This window comes from Lampris incognitus, chromosome 21, assembly GCF_029633865.1.
Source record: "Lampris incognitus isolate fLamInc1 chromosome 21, fLamInc1.hap2, whole genome shotgun sequence".
Classification (NCBI taxonomy): Eukaryota; Metazoa; Chordata; class Actinopteri; order Lampriformes; family Lampridae; genus Lampris; species Lampris incognitus.
In genome coordinates, this window is record NC_079231.1 from 24,722,808 (window position 1) to 24,746,713 (window position 23,906).

The window sequence follows — 23,906 nt, forward strand, 5'->3', positions numbered from 1 at the left end:
AAGTGATGCCTGAAATCTGATCGTGCAGTGTTTGTTTAGGGCATCAATAAGCAACTTCCTCTGCTGTCCTTGTGCTACGCGCTGTCGGTACAGCCTGGTAAGGAACATACAACTGAGGGATGTTCCACAAGTGGGAGGAAACGGTAGCCCAGCAATATGACCTGCTGTCAGACAGACCTGCAGCCTGCATGCTCTTCTGATGGTCGCATGAATGATTTCAGTTCATGTACTACGTCCGGTAGCACCTTTGGCCTACCAGAAGTCACTTTTTTGGGGGGGGGGGGCCGCTGCTTCACCCCCTCTACCGATCCCAGGAGGGCTGTAGACTACCACATGCCTCCTCCCATATACGTGTGGAGTCGCCAGACGCTTCTTTTCACCTGACAGTGAGGAGTTTCACCAGGGGGACGTAGCACGTGGAAGGATCACGCTATTCCCCCCCAGTTCCCCCTCCCCCCCGAAAAGGCGCCCCGACCAACCAGAGAAGGCGCTAGTGCAGCGACCAGGTCACATACCCACCCGCAAACACAGCCAATTGTGTCTGTAGTGATGCCTCACCAAGCCGGAGGTAACACGGGGATTTGAACCGGTGATCCCCGTGTTGGTAGGCAACGGAACAGACCACCACACCACCCGGACGCCAGAAATAACCTTTTCAAAGGCAACATACCACATAATAAGATATTCAGTGAAGCCGTTTTTAAATTCAACTGTACTTCAAAAGTCAGTCGACACTCGGTTAGTTTTGTGTTAAGGTGCTGAGGGTAACAAGAACCGGCCTCGGAACGTGATTCTGTAGCACACATAGCTTTGGTATGTTTGGTAAAAACAAAATCTCTACCAACACGGGGATCGCCAGTTCGAATCCCCGTGTTACCTCCAGCTTGGTCGGGCGTCCCTACCGACACAATTGGCCGTGTCTGTGGGTGGGAAGCCAGATGTGGGTATGCACCCTGGTCGCTGCACTAGCGCCTCCTCTGGTCAGTCGGGGCGCCTGTTCGGGGGCTGGGGGCTGGGGGGAATAGCGTGATCCTCCCATGCGCAACGTCCCCCTGGGGAAACTCCTCACTGTCAGGTGAAAAGAAGCGGCTGGTGACTCCACATGTATGGGAGGAGGCATGTGGTAGTCTGCAGCCCTCCCTGGATCAGCAGAGGGGGTGGAGCAGAGACCAGGATGGCTCGGAGGAGTGGGGTAATGGACCGGGTACAGTTGGGGAAAAAATCCAAAACAACAGTCCATAAATGCATCTAAATCACACAGGGTATAGGGAAGCAGTGTGGCAGTTTTCGGGCTGACTTGTTTGGAACTCAGAGAAAAGAAAACACGAGGTCTTCGTTTGATTTCTACAGCACTATTCAAGAGCGCTGATGCCGTCTCAGTTTGGAACTCAGAACACCAGTATAAAGACAAACAAGAGCTTGTATGTTTGTTTAGTCAGGAGGCCACACAGACCAGGACAGCCAGGTGTGGTTTCCCTGGAACAGGTGGGAGTTTCACGTGTTGCACAAGGACACTTCCTTAAACCAGCGCACACTGGCTGTTTAAGGAAGTCAACTTGTAAAGGGCCAGTTTCACGTGTTCTTGTTAACCATCAGGTCCCAAGAGGCTTACCTGTCCGCCAGCAACGATGGCTCCGAACAGGTGCAACAGGCAGCATTTCAGACTGTCTTTAAGGTGTTCGCTCTCCTGGAAGCACTCTGGAAATGGATCCCAAACACACGGAAAAACACCCATCAGTGGCACCATGGTAGTTATGCTTACGATATCTGATGTGATATGACATACTTTAATGATCCTCCTGGGGAAATTCCTCTCTGCATGTAACCCATCCTAGCTGTGCAGCACCCGCGGACCAACTCCAGCTCGTCTTGCCATGCCTTGCTCAGGGGCACAGACAGGAGTATTAACCCTAACATGCATGTCTTTTTGATGGTGGGAGAAACCGGAGCACCTGGAGAAAACCCATCACAGACACGGGAGAACATGCAAACTCCACACAGAGGACAACCTGGGATGACCCCCAAGGTTGGACAACCCCGGGGTACAAACCCAGGACCTTCTTGCCGTGAGGCGACAGCGCTAACCACTGCCCCACCCTGTTAAAGGCTAGCTATGCAAGTGAAAACAAGACATGTTTCCACCTGAGAGCTGTAAAGGACTTAACAAACTGTCTTGCCACTTTAATCACTTGTCCATCATTTCTTTTTTGGATTTTAACGGGTTTTAAGGTGACATGAGAAAGGGACAATAAAGCAGTGGCGAAGTACATGCTACTTCTCCAAGACCCCCCCACCCCACCCCTTTTCTCCCCAATTGTACTCGGCCAATTACCCAATTACCCCACTCTTCTGAGCCATCCCGGTCTCTGCCCCACCCCCTCTGCTAATCTGGGGAGGGCTGCAGACTACCATGTCTCCTCCACTACATGTGGAGTAGCCAGCCGCTTCTTTTCACCTGACAGTGAGGAGTTTCACCAGGGGGATGTAGCATGTGGGAGGATCACACTATTCCCCCCAGTTCCCCCTCCACCTGAACAGGCACCCCGACCAACCAGAGGAGGCGCTAGTGCAGCGACCAGGACACATACCCACATCCGGCTTCCCACCCACAGACACAGCCAATTGTGTCCGTAGGGATGCCCGACCAAGCCGGAAGTAACACAGGGATTTGAACCGGCGATCCCTGTGTTGGTAGGCAATGGAACAGACCGCCCCACCACCCGGACGCCCCCTCACTTATCCATACTTGAAGATTTATGCATCTTCATCCCCACTGCCACTTACATTGGACACACGCACACATCAACAAAAAAACCAGGGCAATCCCGTCACCGCGTCGGAAAATATGCACTTCAACTGCCCCGACGCTCCCGCCACATATGGCACCACCACCGGTGGTGCTGATTCCGTATGTGGTGGGAGCGTCAGGGCAGTTGAGGTGCATATTTTCCAAACACAGCGTGTAGGGAGCTCACGTGGGAGAGGAGAACCTGTGCGAGGAGCAGGAAGTGGAGAAAGGGACTTACGGTAAAAGAAGGGAACAAACTCGACAGTGAGCGGCGCTGCTTTGTACTTTTGTCTGCTTCTGTCCACCGCACCCAGCTGGCCTCTGAGGAAGACACACACCACAGAAACATGAGGGCGACTGCTGAAACAGGATCACCTCAGCACATTCATATTCAAGATTAAGTAGAAATATTAAAGAGGGAAATGAAAAACGAAAAAGTAAAATCAAAGTAAAACAGATGAATATGTTAAAGCATGTTAAGACAGGACTTTAGTTTCATTGACACGTAGGGTTTACACATCTGGTTTAAACCACCTCTCAGCAAGTGATTTCTGAGCTGTGGTGGAAGTGACAAGTAAGATTCTTTTCTCCTGAGACGGCAAAAAACAAAAACAAAAAAGTCTTCACACTTGCAGAACCTTTGTGGCCAGACAGAAAAACACGAACACACAGGCAGAGCCATCCAAGTACCTCGCTGACCATGTCTGCCACACATTTCATACAGATTTGTCCCATTTACAAACCTAAAGCACAAAAAGTTCCCTGTATCCCCCCCCTTTTTTCTACCCAATTGTATCCAGCCAATTACCCCAATCCTCCGAGCCGTCCTGGTCGCTGCTCCACCCCCTCTGCTGATCCGGGGAGGGCTGCAGACCACCACATGCCTCCTCCCATACATGTGGAGTCACCAGCTGCTTCTTTTCACCTGACAGTGAGGACTTTCACCAGGGGGACGTAGCACGCGGGAGGATCACGCTACTCCCCCCGGCCCCCCCTCCACCTTGAACAGGCGCCCCGACCTACCAGAGGAGGCGCTAGTGCAGCAACCAGGACACATACCCACATCTGGCTTCCCACCCGCAGACGCGGCCAATTGTGTCTGCAGGGCCGCCCAACCAAACCGAAGGTAACACGGGGATTCGAACCGATGATCCCTGTGTTGGTAGGCAACGGAATACACTGCCAGGCCACCCGGACGCCCAGTTCCCTGTATTTTAAAGCTGAGTATACACCCAGTGTACAGAAAAACAGAAAGCCTGCTGCTGCAGAAGAAGGGGGCTCTCCGTTCCATTTGCATTGGAACAGATTTGAATGGACGTACATTACAGCATGACCTAACAGTTCAGGTTCCATCTTATTATCATTATCATGTGTATTGGAATACAATTAAATTCTTAAGCTTTGGCTCTCTCTGCCTTAACACAAGGCACACAAGGATAAAGGACACAAGGGCACACCATCTCTACACCAGACCTACATAGACTATCTAGACAGAAGTCACACGTTATATGCACAGTACAGAAAAGTACACGATAACACAACAGCGTAAGGTGCATATGGGTGCATCAGCTGTTCAGCAACCTGACTGTCTGTGGACAGAAGCTGGTACTGAGACAGCTGGTGTATGATTTGATGCTCCGGTAGCGGGTTTTAGATGGGAGGAGCGAGAACAGAATATGAGCGGGGTGGCTGGTGTCCTTAATGATGTTTTGGGCTTTCCTTTTGCAGCGCGTGGTGTAAATATGATGACGTTGTGGTAGCTCCATGCCAATGATTTTTGCTGGTGTATTTACAGTCCTGAGCAGCAGTCTGCAGTCCTGAGCAGTCAGGTTGACAAACCAGCCTGTGATACAGCCTGTCAACACACTCTCCCTGCCACTGCCATAACAGTTCATGAAAGTTTTGGTGCTCATACCAAATTTCTTGAGACACCTAAGAAAATACAGTCTCTCCCTTCTCGAGGATGCAATTGGTCTTGAGAGACGATGTGACAGACTTTTAAAAAGGCATGATCATGGGTGCCAGGAGGGCGGGTTTGAGCATCACAAAGACCTGGACTGTCTGAAGGCAGAAATCTCAAAGCTGTATGACGAATGGACCAGAACATAAGAAATCTCATCAAAATGTTTTCTAAGTGGGAAGCAGCCCATGGTACTGGGATGTAGGAGACACTGGGCGGCTGGGGCCAAAATAAGTAAAGGTCAGTCCACAGTACCACAGTTAACATCACAATAAACATTTAGGGCACAACGACCAATTTCAGAACACAAGATGCGGTGCAGGCGGCCCAGTGACTGCAGGGATAGGCTCCAGCATCCCTGCGACCCTGAGAGCAGGATACACAGCAGGATGGAAGATACGGTGGAAGATATGTTGAACGCTTGCCTGTATAGGGCATAACAGCAGATGATCACGCAGAACCTCTCCTGTCCATAGTAAACCACCGATGGTGTCTACAGTAGAGTGATAAATATCCACACTGGAATGCCAACTACTGGAAAAATGTTGTCTAGTCTGATGAATCCTGGTTCCAACTGTACCACCGCAATGGTAGACTCAGGTTATGGTGTAAACAAAATGAGACGATGGACCCATCACGTGTACAGGTTGGTGGGGGAGGTGTAATGGTTTGGGGGGCATTCAGCTGACACACACCAGGTCCACTGATACCTGTAGACTGAGGTCTTGATACCAGAGCACGCTTTAAGATCACAGCAGACCAGGTTAATCATTTCAAGGCTATCATGTACCCCAAACGGGATGGGTACGATCAACAAGACAATGTCATAGTGCTGAGAATGGTCCAGGAATGGTTTGAGGAACATTCAGGTGAAAGATGTTAATAACATGGCCACCATGATACCCTGGTATCAATCCCAATGAACACCTTAGGGATGAAGTAGAAAACAGCATCCGCAGAACGGGGCATCCACCCACCAACCTTAGGCAGCTGCATGAAGGACTGATGGCTTCATGGTCAGCTTTAACACCAGGACACTAAACTGATTAACTGGGTCACTGTCACCTTGTGGCAGCTGTTAATCAAGAACAAAGGTGGTGCAGTACTGAACAGGGTTCCTATTTTTCTGGTCCCAGAGTATATACTCCATTTGTCATTGTCCTTGAGGTGATTAATGCATTTGAAGTGTGTGACATGATGAGTTAAGTTTGTTGTGTCCGAATATCATCAAACCCAGAGGCTAAATTGACAAGTTGATGCTATTGCTGAAGCTTGATTAGAGTCCACAGACTTGCATCTGAAAGTGTAGGAATCCTAACATGACCTGATAACCAGAAACATGAGATTCAGCCCGGTTATGAACTGTTGAATCATCAATATTGTATACAGGGCATTGTGAAACAATTTTTCTCAGACAGACTCTCTAAGCATTTGAAACTAAGGAATGCAATGTGTAACAGGTGAGAATTAATTTTCTATTGAGGCCTTGATCACCATTCTAACTAAAATATAAGGTTTCTATTTGGACTAAGTGGCTTAGCACATGGTGGCGGTTGGCACTTGGTCCACAACAGACAGAACACAAAAAGAAAATGTCCTCAAATTAGCAACACACCAGAGAGGCACATTGGTGTGACCGTCTTCAACACGACTACTACTACTATGACTACTTTCAGCTGCTCCCGTTAGGGGTCGCCACAGTGGATCATCCATTTCCATCTCGTCCTGTCCTCTGCATCTTCCTCTGTCACACCAGCCACCTGCATGTCCTCCCTCAACCACATTCATAAACCTCCTCTTTGGCCTTCCTCTTCTCCTCTTCTCTGGCAGCTCCATCTTCAGCATCCTTCTCCCAATATACCCAACATCTCTCCTCCACACATGTCCAAACCATCTCAGTCTTGTCTATCTTGCTTTGTCTCCGAACCATCCAACCTGAGCTCTCCCTCTAATATACTCTTTCCTAATCCTGTCCTTCATCACTCCCAATTAAAATCTTATCACCTTCAACTCTGCAACCTCCAGCTCCACCTCCTGTCTTTTCATCAGTGCCATTGTCTCACAACCATTTTGTAAACCTTCCCTTTAACTCCTGCTGGTACCCTTCTGTTACAAATCACTCCTGACACTCTTCTCCATCCACTCCACCCTGCCTGCACTCTCTTCTTCACCTCTCTTCTGCACTACCCATTACTTTGGACAGTTGACCCCAAGTATTTAAAATCACCCACCTTCGTCACCTCTACTCCTTGCATCCTCACCATTCCACTGTCCTCCCTCTCATTTGCCCATAAGTATTCTATCATGCTCCTACTGACTTTCATTCCTCTTCTCTCCATTGCATACCTCCACCTCTCCAGGCTCTCCTCCACCTGCACCATACTCTCGCTACAGATCACAATGTCATCTGCAAACATCATAGTCCACGGAGACTCCTGCCTGATCTCGTCTGTTAACCTGTCCATCACCATTGCAAACAAGAAAGGGCTCAGAGCCGATCCTTGGTGCAATCCCACCTCCACCTTGAACCCATCTGTCATTCCAACTGCACACCTCACCACTGTCACACTTCCCCCATACATGTCCTGCACCACTCCTACAGACTTCTCTGCAACTCCCAACTTCCTCATACAATACCACACCTAGAACTGTCTCTTCTGTACAGAACAGACCTACTATAACCAGGACCATGCTACACACATTATTCACAGGCCAGTTAAGCATAACATCCATGCTAAGGCTGACCTGTTCTTTTGGTCATTTTCTACTTGAGGTTCTGATTCAACACTAGTGATAAGGCAAATGCTGGTAAATCATGTCTGCATGTGACTACATCTGTCATTTCTTTTATCCACTTGGAAGATATGCAGTGCATAAACCTGTTGTCTATTCTTAAAACTGTCAGTTGAGAGAGTAGTCCCGTAATGCAACTTTCTTCATCACAGAATATTCAGAGTTGGGTTTATGTCTTATTGTTGCTCTTAATCAATACTGCGCTCCTTGCACAGCAGGCAGGTGCTCAAAGTCTTACTCGCATGTGCAGTGCCTCCAGTTTCGATAAGGGTCGTAGAGGCTCTCACAGAAGGCCAGCGCATGACGGACAAACTCTTCTGCCTGACTCTGGTCGACCATCTCCTTCTCTTTGGTCTTACTCTTCAGCTGTAACACAGGACAAAAACAACAGGAGAGTAATAGGAAGGATTGTGGGCGCTGTGTGGAGCTAAGTTTCGAACATTCATTGTTCAAGTTATAAAACAATGCTTTTACTTCCTTTTGTGACTCAGATGCTATTCAGCAACAAAAACAATTTTCGAAAGTGTCTTCAAAAAGTCTTCAAAAAAGTCCTCAAAAATTCAAGTCCTCAAAAGTGATTGGCGACAATACTAGCCACTTTTTCTGAACTTTGGGAGAATGTTTAAGTTGAAACCAATACATTCAGCGATAAAGTGATATAGGGGCATGTAACATATATCCTACTCCACCTACAGGTGGGAAGGCACCTGTGCTAATGTGAGTGGAGTCTCCTGAGAAAGGGCTGCTGAGAATTCCTTTCGCTAGTCCGACAGCACTCATGTGGGCCAATCTCAAGAGTTCACACACTTTTTCACTGATGCTTTTCAATGACTTTTTCATGCCTTCCCCCCGTTAGCTTGATTTCCATGAGCTTAAGAAACATTTTTGTCCATTTGAAGTCACTGATTTTTTTTATTTTGGGGGGGGGGGTTCCTCCCTTTTTCTCCAATTGTACTTGGCCAATTACCCCAATCCAATCTTCTGAGCTGTCCCGGTCTCTGCTCCACCCACTCTGCCAATCCGGGGAGGGCTGCAGACTACCACATGCCTCCTCCGATACATGGAGTCACCAGCTGCTTCTTTTCACCTGACAGTGAGGAGTTTCACCAGGGGGACATAGCGCATGGGAGGATCATGCTATTCCCCCCAGTTCCCCCTCCCCCCTGAACAGGCACCCCGACCGACCAGAGGAGGTGCTAGTGCAGCGACCAGGACACATACCCACATCTGGCTTCTCACCCGCAGACACAGCCAATTGTGTCTGTAGGGATGACCGACACAGCCGGAGGTAACACGGGAATTCGAACCGAAGAGCCCCGTATTGGTAGGCAGTGGAATAGACCGCTGCACTACCTGGATGCCCGAAGCCACTGATATTTGAAACTGCACTTACCTGGCATACCGTCAACAAGATACAGTAGGTAAGTGATACAAAAGAAAGCCAGTAAAGGAACACGTAAACAACACTGAGCATACTGGTATGAACCCTGAACTCACGATAAGGGCCACGCTCCAGCCTGTTGATCAGCTAGACAGGTGTCTTACAGCCTCTTTAAATATGTAGGTTAATTTTTTTTGCTCACAATTTTGGTGTCCCTTTTTTCTTAATCCCACCCATTCCTCCTATAAATGCATGACTGAATAGTTTGCCAAGTTAAAAATGTGATATTTTTTCCTTTTTTGTGACACTTAAGAGGGATTAAACAAAAAAAAGTGAGAGAGGAAAGGGAAAGGAGCCAAACCTGCTGAATGTAGAGGGTCGTCATGTTGATGACGTGGTTGATGTAGGAGCAAGTACCTATTTCCTCCACATTGGACAAGTTCCTGTTGTGCCACATACATAAACAAACAGCAGATGGAGAGGCATGTTATTCAACTTGTTTGTACCATTCAGCAGTTTGGTTTCTGTTTGTTCTTTCCATGTTACCATTGAAAAATGACCAATATGTCCTTAATAGTTCTTTTTGAATATTATTGTACGTCATTTGATTGGTATATTGTGTCTTATCTTTATTTTCCCGGGCAAAACAAAACACATTTTTTACGATCAGTGGTGGATGACTGTCAGCCATCGCGTGATGATCTGACCTGCAGATGATGATAAGGAACTTCAGCAGCAGCAGGGCCAAGGTCTGCTGTTCGGTCTCCAAGCCATCGGAGGCCTTCTGGACACACTGCAGCAGTTGGTAGCGCAACACCTGCAGGATGTTGTCAGGAAGAAGGGACAGAACTGGGGGCACTTCCTCCAACCTGGGGGGCACAGATACGAGGGATGAGATTTAGGAAGTTTTGAAAACAAAACACACAGGAAAAAGGCTGTTCCGATTAGAAACGCTGTACATCTGCAAAAGTTGTACATCTGCAAAAACCTCTGATCATCTACGGGAAAAAGGAAGTCCACTTTCAAATAGAAAAAGAGCATATACACTCACCCAGACATTTTAGGTGACTTTAAGTGAATATAGCGCATCTACGCAATTATGCATGAACCAAACACTTACATAGAGACCATCTACACACACACACACACACACACACACACACACAAACACACACACACACACTAAACAAACATCTCAAAATGATGCAGATCAATAACACTCAAGTGCAGACACCCCTTCTCTCCACAGCAAGGCGAGGGTGAATTAGTCAGTAAAGGGAGTTCAAACGAGCAGCAGAGAGAGAGAAAGCCCTTCCAAGCTGAGCTGATGAAATCTCATCTGCCCACTCTGCCACCAGGCACCTGCCATGTCTGCCTTCGTTACGTAACGTCAGCCTCGGTACGACGGGCGGTAAGCCATCTCTGAACCATACCGAGACCAGCAGGGCCAAAGTGTGAACTCCCCTCACCTCCCCTACACAACCAATAGACGCTCTGCCGACACTGCGAGGGCGATTTGTCCACCATACAGTCATGTTTTCTAGTTTAATCTCCAACCATGTAGGATGTCCATCGTGTTTAAAGCTCACGTGTAGCAGAACTCAGCCTGCGGTATAAAGTCTCTCCTGTGGCACATGAAGCGAAACACCATTTCCCCCAGCCCACAGCAGTGCAACACAAAGACAATAACACATATCCAAACTATAACAACACCTATATCCAAACTACACAAAAACTACAAAACACTGATCTTTTTTTGTTGTTTAGTTTAGATATGTTAGTTTAGATATATATATTAGTTTAGTTATGTGTGTTAGTTCAGATATATGTGTTAGTTTGGATATATGTGTTAGTTTAGATATATGTGTTAGTTTAATAATAATAATACTAATAATAAATCAATCTTATTCTAGTACTCAAAGTCGCTTTACAATAACTGCAGTGATACAAGACGACAGATGAACATAACACAGACATACAGGGGTGGATAGGAAGGGGGGCTACGAGAGGAAGAATCGGCAGCCACACATGACGCCAGCAGTACTCTCCGACTTGGACAGATATAAAGGGAAAGAAAAATAAACATCATAAATCACATAAATCACAGATGCAGGTCAAGTGCTCAGTCCCCAGCCTGCCCCAGACCAGGGGTGTATGAGCGGACAGGGGGGCATGAGAAGGCAATGGAGAAAAGGTGTGTCTTGAGACGGGATTGGAAGAGTGGGAGAGATTCTGAGTCTCTAATGATTTGGGGAAGTGAGTTCCAGAGCCCGGGAGCTGCTCTGGAGAAGGCTCGGTCACCAAAGCCGCGGAGGTTGGACCTGGGGGTAGAGAGAAGGGGGGCTGAAGTGGATCTGAGGGACCGAGAGGGTTGGTAGGGGGAGAGGAGATGGGTAGCCAGTGGAGGTCTTTCAGGACTGGGGTGATGTGGTGCCAGGATTTGGTGAAATTTAAAAGTCAGGCGGATGCGTTCTGGACCAATTGAAGTCTCTTGATAGAGCTAGCACTGATGCCATAGAGGAGTGAGTTGCAGTAATCGAGGCAGGAGGAGATGAAGGCATGGATCAGTATCTCAGCAGCAGGGCGTGTGAGAGAGGATCTTATTTTTGCAATGTTGCGAACGTGGTAGAAGGAGGATTTGACCATTTGGCAGATATGTGGCTCAAGGGAGAGGGTGGGATCAAGGATCACACCAATGTTGCGTGCCTGGGGGGAAGGGGAGACAGTAGTGCCATCGATGGAGAGTGCAAGGTTGTTGATTTGGCTGACAGTGGACTTGGAGCCAATGAAGAGGAGTTCAGTTTTGTCACTGTTGAGTTTGAGAAGGTTTTGCTGCGTCCAGACTTTAACTGCAGACAGACAGGAGTCGATGTGAGAGAGGGGTGGGGATTGTGAGGGGGTTTGGTGATGAGGTATATCCGGGTGTCATCAGCATAACAGTGGAAGTCCAAGTTGAAATGGCGGAGAATCTGACCAAGAGGGAGGATGTAGATGATGAAAAGGAGTGGGCCGAGTACAGAACCTTGAGGAACACCTGGTGTGACTGTGGATGGAACAGAGGAGTGGTTGTGAAGTGAGATGACGTGTGACCTGTTGGAGAGGTAGGACTGGAGCCAGCTGAGTACGGTGCCTTCAATACCAACATCTTTCAATCTGGTGAGCAGGATGTTGTGGCTCACAGTATCAAAGGCTGAACTCAGGTCAAGGAGGATGAGGCTGTTAAGAGCTCCAGTATCAGCAGAGATGAGGAGGTCATTAAGTACTTTAAGGAGTGTAGTTTCAGTGCTGGGGAGTGGACGAAAACCAGACTGGAGGGGTTCAAGTAAGTTGTTGGAGTGTAGGTAGGTTTGGAGTTGTGTGGCGACAATGTCTTCCAGGGTTTTAGAGAGGAAGGGGAGATTGGAAATTGGCCGGTAGTGGTTGAGGCAGGATGGATCAAGACCAGGTTTCTTGAGAATTGGGGTGACAGCTGCAGTTTTGTAGGCAGAGGGGACAATTCCATGGGACAGTGAGGAATTGAAAAGGTTGGTGAGGTAGGGGCATAGGGCAGGGAGGCATTTCTTCAGGAGGGGGGTGGGGAGGGGATCAAGGGAGAAGGCTGTGGATTTTGATGAGCTGATGAGTTCAGCGATAGTGGTAGGGGCAACTGGAACAAACCGGGAGAGGCGGCAATCAGGGGGGGGGGTAGGGAGGTCAAGACGAATGGGGAGAAGAGGGGTGGGAGTAGGTGCTGCTGAGTCAGATGCAGGGGACAGTGATTTGTTGATAGCGGCGATTTTGTCTGCAAAAATTTGGAGAAATGAGTTGCATTTTTCAGCAGTAGAGTTGGAGAGGGCATCGGCACGGGTTTGAGGAGGCTGTTTACAGTGGAGAAGAGGGTGCAGGGGTTGTGGTTGGAATCAATGATGGTGGAAAAATAGGCAGACTTGGCAGCGGTGAGGGCATCTTTGTAGGCAGAGAGGTGGAGGTTGTGGGCTTCTTGTTGTACAGTGAGAGATGTTTTCTTGGTGAGTCGTTCCAGTTGGCGGGCAGTCAGTTTCATTGTGCGGAGCTCAGGTGTGAACCAGGGTGCAGAGGTGTTGAAGGAGACCGTTTTTGTTTTGAGAGGGGCCAGTGTGTTGAGGGAGGAACACAAAGTGGCGTTGAGGTTATTGGTGAGATCATCAGGTAAGGTAGAGGCTGGTTCCAGGGGGAGAGCAGAGGAGAGCAGATCAGAGAGTCGGAGGGGATCAATAGATTTAGTATTGCAGAATGTTATTTCTCTGAGAAAGTGTGGCCGAGGAGTTGGGGATGGAATAGTGAACTGGATGAGAGTATGGTCTGACAGAGGAAATGGGGATTGATGGTTGTTGTGTATCGGTAGATTGACAGAGCAGACCAGGTCAAGGATATGGCCTTTGACATGTGTGGGGAAAGTGAGATGGTGGGTGAGGTTGAAATTGTCCAATAGAGTAATGAATTCTGATGCAAACATACAGGTGGGTAAATCAATGTGGATGTTAAAATCACCACGCAGTAGTAAGTGTGAGGAGAGAGATGAGGCTATTGTGAGGAGTTCAGAGAAGTCAGACAGGAAAGATGGATTTGGTGTGGGTGGCCGGTAGATGAGAATGACAGACATTGAGTAGGTTTTAAAAGCGAGGAATTGACCCTTCACTAAGCCCCGCCCTAGAACAGCCACTGTCCAATCCTACGTTAGAAACCGTTACTAAGCAGGGGAGGCCTCGCAAGCTATCGAGGAAATGCCGAAGCGATGCGCTTACGGTACCTGCAAATCAGACAGCAGATATCCTAAAAGTTTGGAGGGCGGGGTTGTATTTTGGGCTTTTCCTAAGCGTAAAACACAGGAGAAAAAATGTCGAATGTGGATCAAACAGTGTGGAAGACCTCACTCACAGCTGAATCCATGGAGGATAAACAAAAACACATTTGTTTGCTCCAAAGTAAGCTTGCTAACGTTAGCTAGCCTAGCTAGCTAGGTTAGCTAACGTGACAGTCAACCGGTCTCCGCTTTCGATCCTGTCTAGCCTTTGCGACCACCACCGATGATACGGGCACAGCCTTTATTTTACCATCTCTTGGTTTGTGCCATTGTTGTGGTAAACTTGTGCAGGGCTTAGCTGATTCTTCTGTTCTTGCCTTTACAAGATCCAGTGTATGGATCAAGCCCACGATGTGTGAGCAATATCCTGGTGCACTTTAAACAAACGGGAAAGTGCATGTGAGCTCCCCTGATCCAGCTGGCTAGCCTGGCTAGCTAAAACATAGCCTAATGTTAGCTAGATCTGAAAGCTAGCTAATAGGCTATATGGACTCATAACTAAATGTCAGCTTAAAATACAACTTAAAATATTACTATCTATATTGTCTTACCCTGCTGTACACGAGCATTGTTGTTCATTTATCTCCTTGTCCTTAACGTGAATAGTTAAGACGTGGGGTGCCTGGGTCTTATATTGGGACCTGTAGGCTTTAGCCTCGATTTTAATTTCCCCTTCATTCACACGCTGACAACTTATATCGTGGATGTAGCTTTCAAATGCATATTACAAGCCTTTCTGTCTACTTCTCTTTGATATCTCCTTGCTTTTCCAGAAATTGGATATCAATTCACCTGGAATATCTGTCACTGACATGACAGTAAACGCCATGTTTAAATTTCATGGACGGACGATAGCTTGCCAGGCGTAGCAACAGTAACCGGGGGGGGGGGCTTAGCGAAGGGTCAATTCAAATGATGAGACGGTGGGGAGTGAGAGCTCAGTGGTCCTGAAATTCTGACTGAATAAAACAGCAAGACCATCTCCACAACGGGAGGGACGGGGTCTGCAGATGTAGCCAAAACCAGGGGGGATGTTCCATTGAGGGAGAAAAAGTCGCCAGGTTGTTGCCAGGTTTCAGTGAGCAGGAGAAAGTCAAATTAATTATCAGTGATTGTTTCATGTAGGATAAGGGCTTTGTTATTTAGTGATGGGGTGTTAAGGAGGGCAAGGTTGATGGAATGAGAAGGCAACGTAGTGGGGGCATGCTGGAGCAGCCTGAGGTTGTCCAGGTTAGCAGTGCGGGGGGGGGGGGGGGAGTGCAGTGGAAGGGGGGCGGTGGGAACATAGGGTTTGGATGTGGGATATCATATCGGGGTTAGTGGAAGGATGTAGATGACGGGAGTGTCTGGGGCCGCAATGATGATTACGGCGGCAGCGGAGGATGCCAGCAGACAGAGTGGAGGTGCGTGCAACAGAGGATAGCTGGTAGTTTTTGTTGAGGGACAGGAGTAGTGTAAGGGAGGAGGAGGGAAACTAATCGGGGGGAAAATAAAAAGGGAAACCAGGGTATTCTATGTAGTCCTAATAAGGAGGGTAACGTAAGTAAAAACAGAAGAGGGCAGAGTGTTGGTTCCCTGAGACAGGTGGATTAATAACGTTGGAAACCTAAGAGGGATAGCGCAGAGCACGGATGGGATGAGGCTAGCTACTCACGATATGAAGGGGAGTGCCGCCAGGGATGGTGATGTCCAGATTACGCTAGTCCCAACTGATGATGGCCCAAAGAGGCATAGTGTCCACTGCCGAGGGAAAATAAAGTAAATAATCCAGTGGGGGTTGGGGGACGGAGCAAGATCCGCAAGCTAGTGCAGAGAGCCAGAAGGTAAGAGCTCACGTAAAGCTAACGTTAGCCGAGTGGTGGTTAGCCAGTTAGCTAGTTAGGCGGCCAGCACGGAGGGCCGAAAAAAATGGGGACAGAGAGGGGAAAGACAAGACGGTGGGAGAAGGGGCAGCCACACACGACGCCAGCAGTACTCTCCGATTTAAACAACACACATACATACAAAAGGCGACGAAGACAAAAAAGAAAACAACAGCGAATCCAGCCGACAACAAACGAGCAGTGGCAAAGCGTTAGCAAACACACCGAGGTGAGAGAAAAACCACCTTGCGCCCAGCGAAATTGTCAACGGGTTTAGATATATGTGTTGGTTTGGATATGTGTGTTCTTGCAGTTCGGATATGTGTTTTTGTCTTTGTGTTTCACTGCTGTGGGCTGGGGGAAACCATGTTTCTTTCATTTCATGTACGCAAGTACAGGGAATGAAACAACATTTAAAGTGTTCCTGGTTCTGAAAACACATATATCCAGCACATCAAAAAAAAAAAAAAAAAAAAAAAAAAAATCACTGTCCAAGAGAGCGAAAGCCAGAAGGACTGTCAGAACTGCCGGTCTGCATAGGCTAGCAGTTAGCTTAGCCCGCCCCGCTTCCACATCCTGTCAGACCGCCCTCGGTGTTTCCTCCTCAGGCGCAGCTCCAGGCAGGGCCAAGGTCCCTGGGCCCACCGGATGCAGCAGACCAGGCTCTCCCAGCTGATCCAACGCCAGCCTTTCCAGCCTTACACCCCCGACACACCTGCCTGCACTCCACACAATGACACTAAAAATACAGTCAATGCCAGGCGAGGCCGCCGCCGCCACCGCCAGACCACCCTCGGTGTTACCGTTACATAAAGTAATAAAGGCCTATTGTTAACTATTAGCCGATAGCAGAGGACGTATACATAGGATAGTTAGATAGATAGATAGATAAATAGATGTAGACAGAGATACATAGATAGACAGATAGACAGATAGACAGATAGATAGATAGATAGATAGATAGATAGATAGATAGATAGATAGATAAGATAGATAGATAGATAGATAGATATAGACAGAGAGATAGAGTACGGGAAGCTCATTTGAGTGTAACAAGGTCTGAGGGAACAGCCCTGGAGAATGACGAGCTGGAAAATAAGGACAGGACGAGACCTGAACTATGAACTCTTTGAACAACATGCAAGTTCTGGGATGACAGTCCTGCAAAAAAGATAAGCTCCGTCCTCCAGACAGGTTAGGGAGAAACTCTGGGCACACACCACTGTGACTGTAACAACACGCATGTTTTTGCTGCAAGCTACAAAGGGAGTGTGCTCTGAGATCAGGGCACGCACTTAGGTATCTAGGCTTTGTGTGTCTGTTCATGAACATATTAAAGTGTGACAACACTGTGAGAGACTTTTTTTCTCGCTCCTCATTTATTGTCAGTGGAATTAAATAATTGCCATGACAACACATTCACCTCCTTATCAGGAGTCAAGAACAATTTATTGTAATTTCTATCATGTACTTGGGTACACAAAAGAAACAAAACTTCGTTTTGCCCAGCCCACAGCAGCGTAACACAAAAGATAAAAACACAAATCCAAAATTTCCAAACACGACACCACCAAAAACATACAAAACAAAAACAAAACAACACAAAGTTTACAACACAGTCCACTCAGTACAACACAGTTGGAACTGCCAGTCTACATGGGCTAGCAGTTAGCTTAGCCTGCCCCGCTTCCGCATCCTGTCAGACCGCCCTTGGTGCTTCCTCTTCAGGTGCAGCTCCAGACAGGGCCGTGGTCTCCGGGCCCACCAGATGCAGCAGACCAGGCTCCCCCAGCCTGGTCTGCTGGGGGAGCCTGCTAAAAATCGAAGTTCAGAATACAAACTTCACACGATGACACAAACTTAGACGCAGATGTAGACGTGGACAAAGACACTGCATAGTCGGTACTGGATGAAGCTGCTGCAAACGTGACTTCACGCCACCATCTTCCCACGCCCTCATTTATTGTCAGTGGAATTAAATAACTGCCACGACAACACATTCAACTTTTAATGTTCAAACATCAACACACTTCATAGTACCCACTGCATGCAAATGTGATTTCTGCACAAGATAATTCTTGTGCAGCCATCTTTATTTTGTGTTGCAATGTGTCAAGCAGGGCGGCATGGTGGTGCAGTGGTTACCACGGCTGCCTCACAGCAAAAAGGTTCTGGGTTTGAGCCCCGGGTTAGTCCGACCTTGGGGGTCGTCCCCGGTTGCCCTGTGTGGAGTTTGCATGTTCTTCCCGTGTCTGTGTGAGTTTCCTCCGGCGGTTCCGGTTTTCTCCCACAGTCCAAAGACATGTAGGTCAGGTGAATCAGCCGTACTAAATTGCCCCTATGTGTGAATCTGTGTGTGTGTGTGTGTGTGTGTGTGTGTGTGTGTGTGTGTGTGTGTGTGTGTGTGTGTGTGTGCGTGTGTGTGCATGTGCCCTGGCGGCCTGTCCAGGGTGTCTCCCCACCTGCCACCCAATGACTGCTGGGATAGGCTCCAGCATCCTCACGACCCTGAGAGCAGGATAAGGGGTTTGGATGATGGATGGATGTGTTGTGCACATCCATGCAAATGCTGCAGACAGCATCTACTGAGCATGCTCAGTTACCAGCTCAGAAAAGAGGAAACGTTCCCCAGACTAAGGGCATTATCATTTTGTTATAAAGGAAAAAAAAAATCAGTCTGTTGTCACTGGATGTTGTGCGTATTTTGACTCAACAGGAAGTCAAGAGAGGGGCAGGATAGAAGCCAACAGCAGGAGTAGGCTGTGATGCTGGGTGCAGAGGACCGGGGCAAAAACCACACAAACGGGTTCACAAATGAGTGGCATATACTTCACTTTACAGTCAGCAGTGTATACTATTCCATAAAGAAGGAATACTTAAAAACAATGGTCTAGAGTAGATCTGAGCTTAAGCTTTTATTCACTGGATTGGAATTCAGATCCCGAATTAAAAATTCGTATTTTTTTTCCACTAACTGGACTTGGTATATATCCGTGAAGACGTTTCGCCTCTCATCCAAGAGGCTTCCTCAGTTCGTGCCTTTCGGACTAGACCAAGCTAGTCTGACTGGCTGCTGATGAGACTCAGAATTTATCCTCTAGGAGTCGTCAGAGCTATAGATGTCCATGGCTCTTTGTGTTCCGATGTTTACCAACGCCCGTCGCTAACAGAGCCATAGATATGAGTGGCTCTTTTGTGTACCGATGTTTGGCCGCGCTCGTCGTTATCGGAGCTATTGATATGCGTGGCTCTCCTGTGCTCCGATGTCCAGCCACGCCCGTCGCCATCGGAGCTATTGATTTGAAAGTTTTGTTAGTTTCGACTTCATTGTTCAGTGGTCATGAGAGTGGTTGGAGCCGTTAGTGACCGACTGTTGTTCTTGGAGGCTAGGCTTCTTCAGTCTCCTGGGTAGAGATGAAAGGACGGCATTGTAAGTGGGAGATAGGTGGTGTCGCAGACCTCCTCCTCTGTTGAGGGATGGTTTTTCCAGTTTCACATAGATGGCTTCCTTCACCCCTTTTTTAAACCATCTCTCTTCTCTGTCCAAAATGTGTACATCGCTGTCCTGGAAGGAGTGTGTCTTCTCCTTTAGGTGTAGATAGACTGCTGAGTCTTGTCCTGAGGAGTTTGGCCTTCTGTGTTGGGCCATCCGTTTGTGTAGTGGTTGTTTGGTTTCTCCTATGTAAAGGTCACTGCAATCCTCATTGCATTGTACAGCATACACCAGATTGTTTTTCCAGGCGTGTGGTACACGGTCTTTGGGATGAACCAGTCTTTGTGGGAGTGTGTTGCTGGGTTTGAAGTATACCGGGATGCGGTGTTTGTTGAAAATTCTCCTGAGTTTCTCGGAGACCCCAGAAACATATGGGATGACTGTGCTCTTCCTTCTGTTCCTTTTCTCCTCGTCGCTCACCCGGTTGGTCTTTTTGGAACGTGTTGCAGTTTTCACAAAGGTCCAACTGGGGCAGCCGCAGGTTTTTAAAGCTCCCCTCAGGTGTTTGTGTTCTTCTCGTTGGGCCTGAGTGCTGCTGGGCACATTGTCAGCTCTGTGTTGCAGAGTTCTGATGACGCCCAGTTTGTGTTCCAGAGGGTGGTGTGAGTCGAAAAGTAGATATTGGTCTGTGTGTGTAGGTTTCCTGTAAACCCCAATGTGGAGGTTCCTGTCTTCCCCAATGTGGACGTCACAGTCCAAGAAGGGCAAAGTGTTGTTCTTTACGTCTTCCCTTGTGAACTTAATGTTCTTGTCCACTGAGTTGATGCGTTTGGTAAACGCTTGCACCTCTTGTCCCATGTGTCGTCCACACATATGAACCAGTGGATTGGAGGTGTTCCTCTGAAGGAGTTCAGGGCCCTGTGTTCTACCTCTTCCATATATAAGTTGGCCACAATGGGCGATACTGGTGAGCCCATTGCACAGCCGTGATTCTGTATGTAAAACTGGCCCCTGAATTGGAAATATGTAGTGTTCATGCAAAGGTCCAGTAGTTGGCAAATCTGGTCTAGGCTGAGGTTGGTCCTATTGTGGAGGGTGTCGTCCCATAGCAAACGTTGCCTCAGTTTCCAAAGCCTCCATGGTTGGGATGCAGGTGAATAACGAGGTCACGTCGTAGGAGACTCCAAAGAGGATAAATTCTGAGTCTCATCACCAGCCTGTCAGACTAGCTTGGTCTAGTCAGAAAGGCACGAACTGAGGAAGCCTCTTGGATGAGAGGCGAAACGTCTTCACGGATATATACCAAGTCCAGTTGCACTTGATTCAACTCCTTTGGATAATGTTATGATATCGATAATGATGATGAGGATTTCAAGCAGGTGTGAGAGTGTTGTGTTGGCCTACACTTCTTTTTTTACTCTATTGTTTCTATATCTACAATTTAGCAGGAATATCTCTCTTGTTGTCCCACTCCTGCCATGTCAGATTACTATCCTGTCTGTTGTTACCCTCTGTGCAATGAAATGATAAATGTTGCTCTCCACGACACTTCTTTTTGGAGTTCATATAAATACTGCAGTGTTTTGGAGTTCATATAAATACAGCAGCGTTTTGAAGTTCACATAAATACTGCAGCGTTTTGGAGTTTATATAAATACTGCAGCGTTTTGGAGTTTATATAAATACTGCAGCGTTTTGAAGTTTATATAAATACTGCAGCGTTTTGGAGTTTATATAAATACTGCAGCGTTTTTGAGTTCATATAAATACTGCAGCGTATTGAAGTTCACATAAATACTGCAGCGTTTTGGAGTTTATATAAATACTGCAGCGTTTTGGAGTTCATATAAATACTGCAGCGTTTTGGAGTTCATATAAATACTGCAGCGTTTTGGAGTTCATATAAATACTGCAGCGTTTTGAAGTTCATATAAATACTGCAGCGTTTTGGAGTTCATATAAATACTGCAGCGTTTTGGAGTTTATATAAATACTGCAGCGTTTTGGAGTTCATATAAATACTGCAGTGTTTTGGAGTTTATATAAATACTGCAGCGTTTTGGAGTTTATATAAATACTGCAGCGTTTTTGAGTTCATATAAATACTGCAGCGTTTTGAAGTTCACATAAATACTGCAGCGTTTTGGAGTTCGTATAAATACTGCAGCGTTTTGAAGTTCACATAAATACTGCAGCGTTTTGGAGTTCATATAAATACTGCAGCGTTTTGAAGTTCACATAAATACTGCAGCGTTTTGGAGTTCACATAAATACTGCAGCGTTTTGGAGTTCACACAAATACTGCAGCGTTTTGGAGTTCATATAAATACTGCAGCGTTTTGGAGTTTTGCTGATATCTTCTTATGCAATGCACACATGCACCTACTAATATAAAAAATGCACCGAGCCGGTGGCCGACATCAGTCTCTCTAACTGGTTGCGTGTCACACACAACTGCACTAGGGAAACAACGTTCCCGCTGGCATCCTATGGGAAAGAAGATCGGCCTAGAATGCCAAAAACGAGCAGCTCTCCCCCTTGGTTCCCTTCATTTATACCAGAGAGCCGTTCAGAAGAACCAAACCTTCTGCACATGACACAGCGCTGCTTGACTGCAGCAGTTCTGTCTGGCTCAGCGAGCAGGGTATGACATAAACACTGCCGGGGTCACATTTGATTTATATTCAAACCTCTGCATGTTGGCAAACATACACGTGGCATCAGCATCATTAAAGCAGGCATCATTCAGGTTGGCATGTATTTTCTAATCCCGCAAAGCCAGCAAACAAGTTTCACCTCACTTGCTGTGGTCTTGCAAGGCTCCAGAGACACTGTTTGTGTTTGGGCGTTGTCACTGCGTACAGACTGAAATTACTTTGCAGGCAATTGGATCAGCCTTTAATCAGCGTCCCAAATGCCATGCTGCAGAAACAGAACACCACAGTTCCAAACACACGTGTCTGATAGCAGTAAACACCATGACTGCTAGCAGGTCAGTCGTGCATGTGTTCAGTTATTATGTGGGCACACGCTTCTTGCAAGCTGTGTAAATGTCTTTGATGAAACCAATTCTGCAGCAGCATCAACACTAAAGTCTCCTAGAGCAGCCACTGTTGGCATTTCAAACTACGGTGCCGCCCGTCGTCTTCATCGTCTAAACCACTCCCCATAGTGTGGTAGTTGGTCTGGCTTCACTGCGAACCAAGCTTCCACGATGTAGGCTTGCTTCACTGTTCTGCACATCGTCAGGACTGTGGATCAACTGTATGCATCAGTAGGCCCCCTTCACTTGCTTTTTAAAAGGCAAAGGAACTCACACCATCCCACAGTTCCTTCATCATAACATTATGCATTCAGAAATGCCCTTGGGGCGGCGTCCAGTTGGCATGGTGGTCTATTCCGTTGCCTGCCAGCACGGGGATCACTGGTTCGAATCCCCGTGTTACCTCCAGCTTGGTTGGGCGTCCCTACAGACACAACTGGCCGTGTCTGCGGGTGGGACGCCTGATGTGGGAATGTGTCCCGGTCGCTGCACTAGCGCCTCCTCTGGTCAGTCGGGGCGCCTGTTCGGGGGGGAGGGGGAACTGGGGGGAATAGTGCAATCCTCCCACGTGCTACACCCCCCTGGTGAAACTCCTCACTGTCAGGTGAAAAGAAGCAGCTGGTGACTCCACATGTATGGGAGGAGGCATGTGGTAGTCTGCAGCCCTCCCCGGATCAATGACTGGGATGGCTCGGGAAGAGTGGGGTAATTGGCCGGGTACAATTGGGGAGACAAAGGGGGAAAATTCCAAAAAAAAAGAAAGAAAATAAAATGCCCTTGCGTGTCCTGCAAAAACCTTACCAAATGTATAAATACTACGAGTGTCACGGTACAAGTACTCGTACTGAAAATGTTCAGTATGGGGCTTTCGGTTCGGCACACACACACACATGTACCGAGAGAATACAACGGCGTTTTAACCACCGAACATGCAGAACTTTTACATGTGCGGGGTTTAATTTTAAACTCTCGACTTTCCCCCCTAGCAACGTTCACAAAGGTCCAAATGTTGTATGTTCAGCCGTGCGCTAAGCATGTACACACACACACAGACACACACACACAACACACACACACACAGATTGCCGGTATGGCAGAAGCAGATACACCACAGCTTAGTGCCAACAGATCTGCCCTTTCTGCAAACAACCTAGACAAGTTAATTATTTTTCTGAAAAAATAAAAATAAAAATAAAAACATGAAAACAAAATGAGTGTCGGTACTAGCTGGGACTGCTGCTCAGCCCTCATGTGAAACTGAAAGCTGCTCACGGCAGGACAAGTACAGTACCGCTAATTTTAAAATGCTGCACCTTCATGCACGTTTATTCTATCTTATTAATTTATTTGAAAGAATATTTATTTTGATTTACTCCAACCCCTTTTCATTTTTTTTCTCCCCAACTGTCCCCAGCCAATTACCCCACCCACCCTCCCTCCCGAGCCGTCCCGGTCTCTGCTCCACCCCCTCTGCTGATCCGGGGAGGGCTGCAGACTACCACATGCCTCCTCCCATACATGTGGAGTCACCAGCCGCTTCTTTTCACCTGACAGTGAGGAGTTTCACCAGGGGGACGTAGCGTGTGGGAGGATCACGCTAATCCCCCCCCCCCAAACAAGCACCTTGACCGACCAGAGGAGGCGCTAGTGCAGCAACCAGGACACATACCCATATCCAGCTTCCCACCCGCAGACAAGGCCAATTGTGTCTGTAGGGATGCCCGACCAAGCCGGAGGTAACACGGGGATTTGAACCAGTGATCCCTGTGTTGGTAGGCAACGTAATAGACCACTACGCCACCCAGGCGCCCCCTAGTCAAGAAA

At 47.6% G+C, this 23,906-nt stretch overlaps 1 protein-coding gene across 1 annotated transcript in view; it reads right to left on the reverse strand.

Annotated features, from left to right (window-relative positions):
• The window catches only part of nbeal1 (neurobeachin-like 1), a 132,546-nt gene that overhangs the window by 87,909 nt on the left and 20,731 nt on the right, over positions 1-23,906 (reverse strand). Inside the window, exons 4-8 of the mRNA XM_056300960.1 lie at positions 9,630-9,791; positions 9,284-9,365; positions 7,780-7,907; positions 3,027-3,109; positions 1,613-1,698 (exon numbers count right to left, since the gene is read on the reverse strand). Of these exons, the coding sequence (XP_056156935.1) occupies positions 1,613-1,698; positions 3,027-3,109; positions 7,780-7,907; positions 9,284-9,365; positions 9,630-9,791 (541 nt within the window). The remainder of the gene's footprint in view (positions 1-1,612; positions 1,699-3,026; positions 3,110-7,779; positions 7,908-9,283; positions 9,366-9,629; positions 9,792-23,906) is intronic.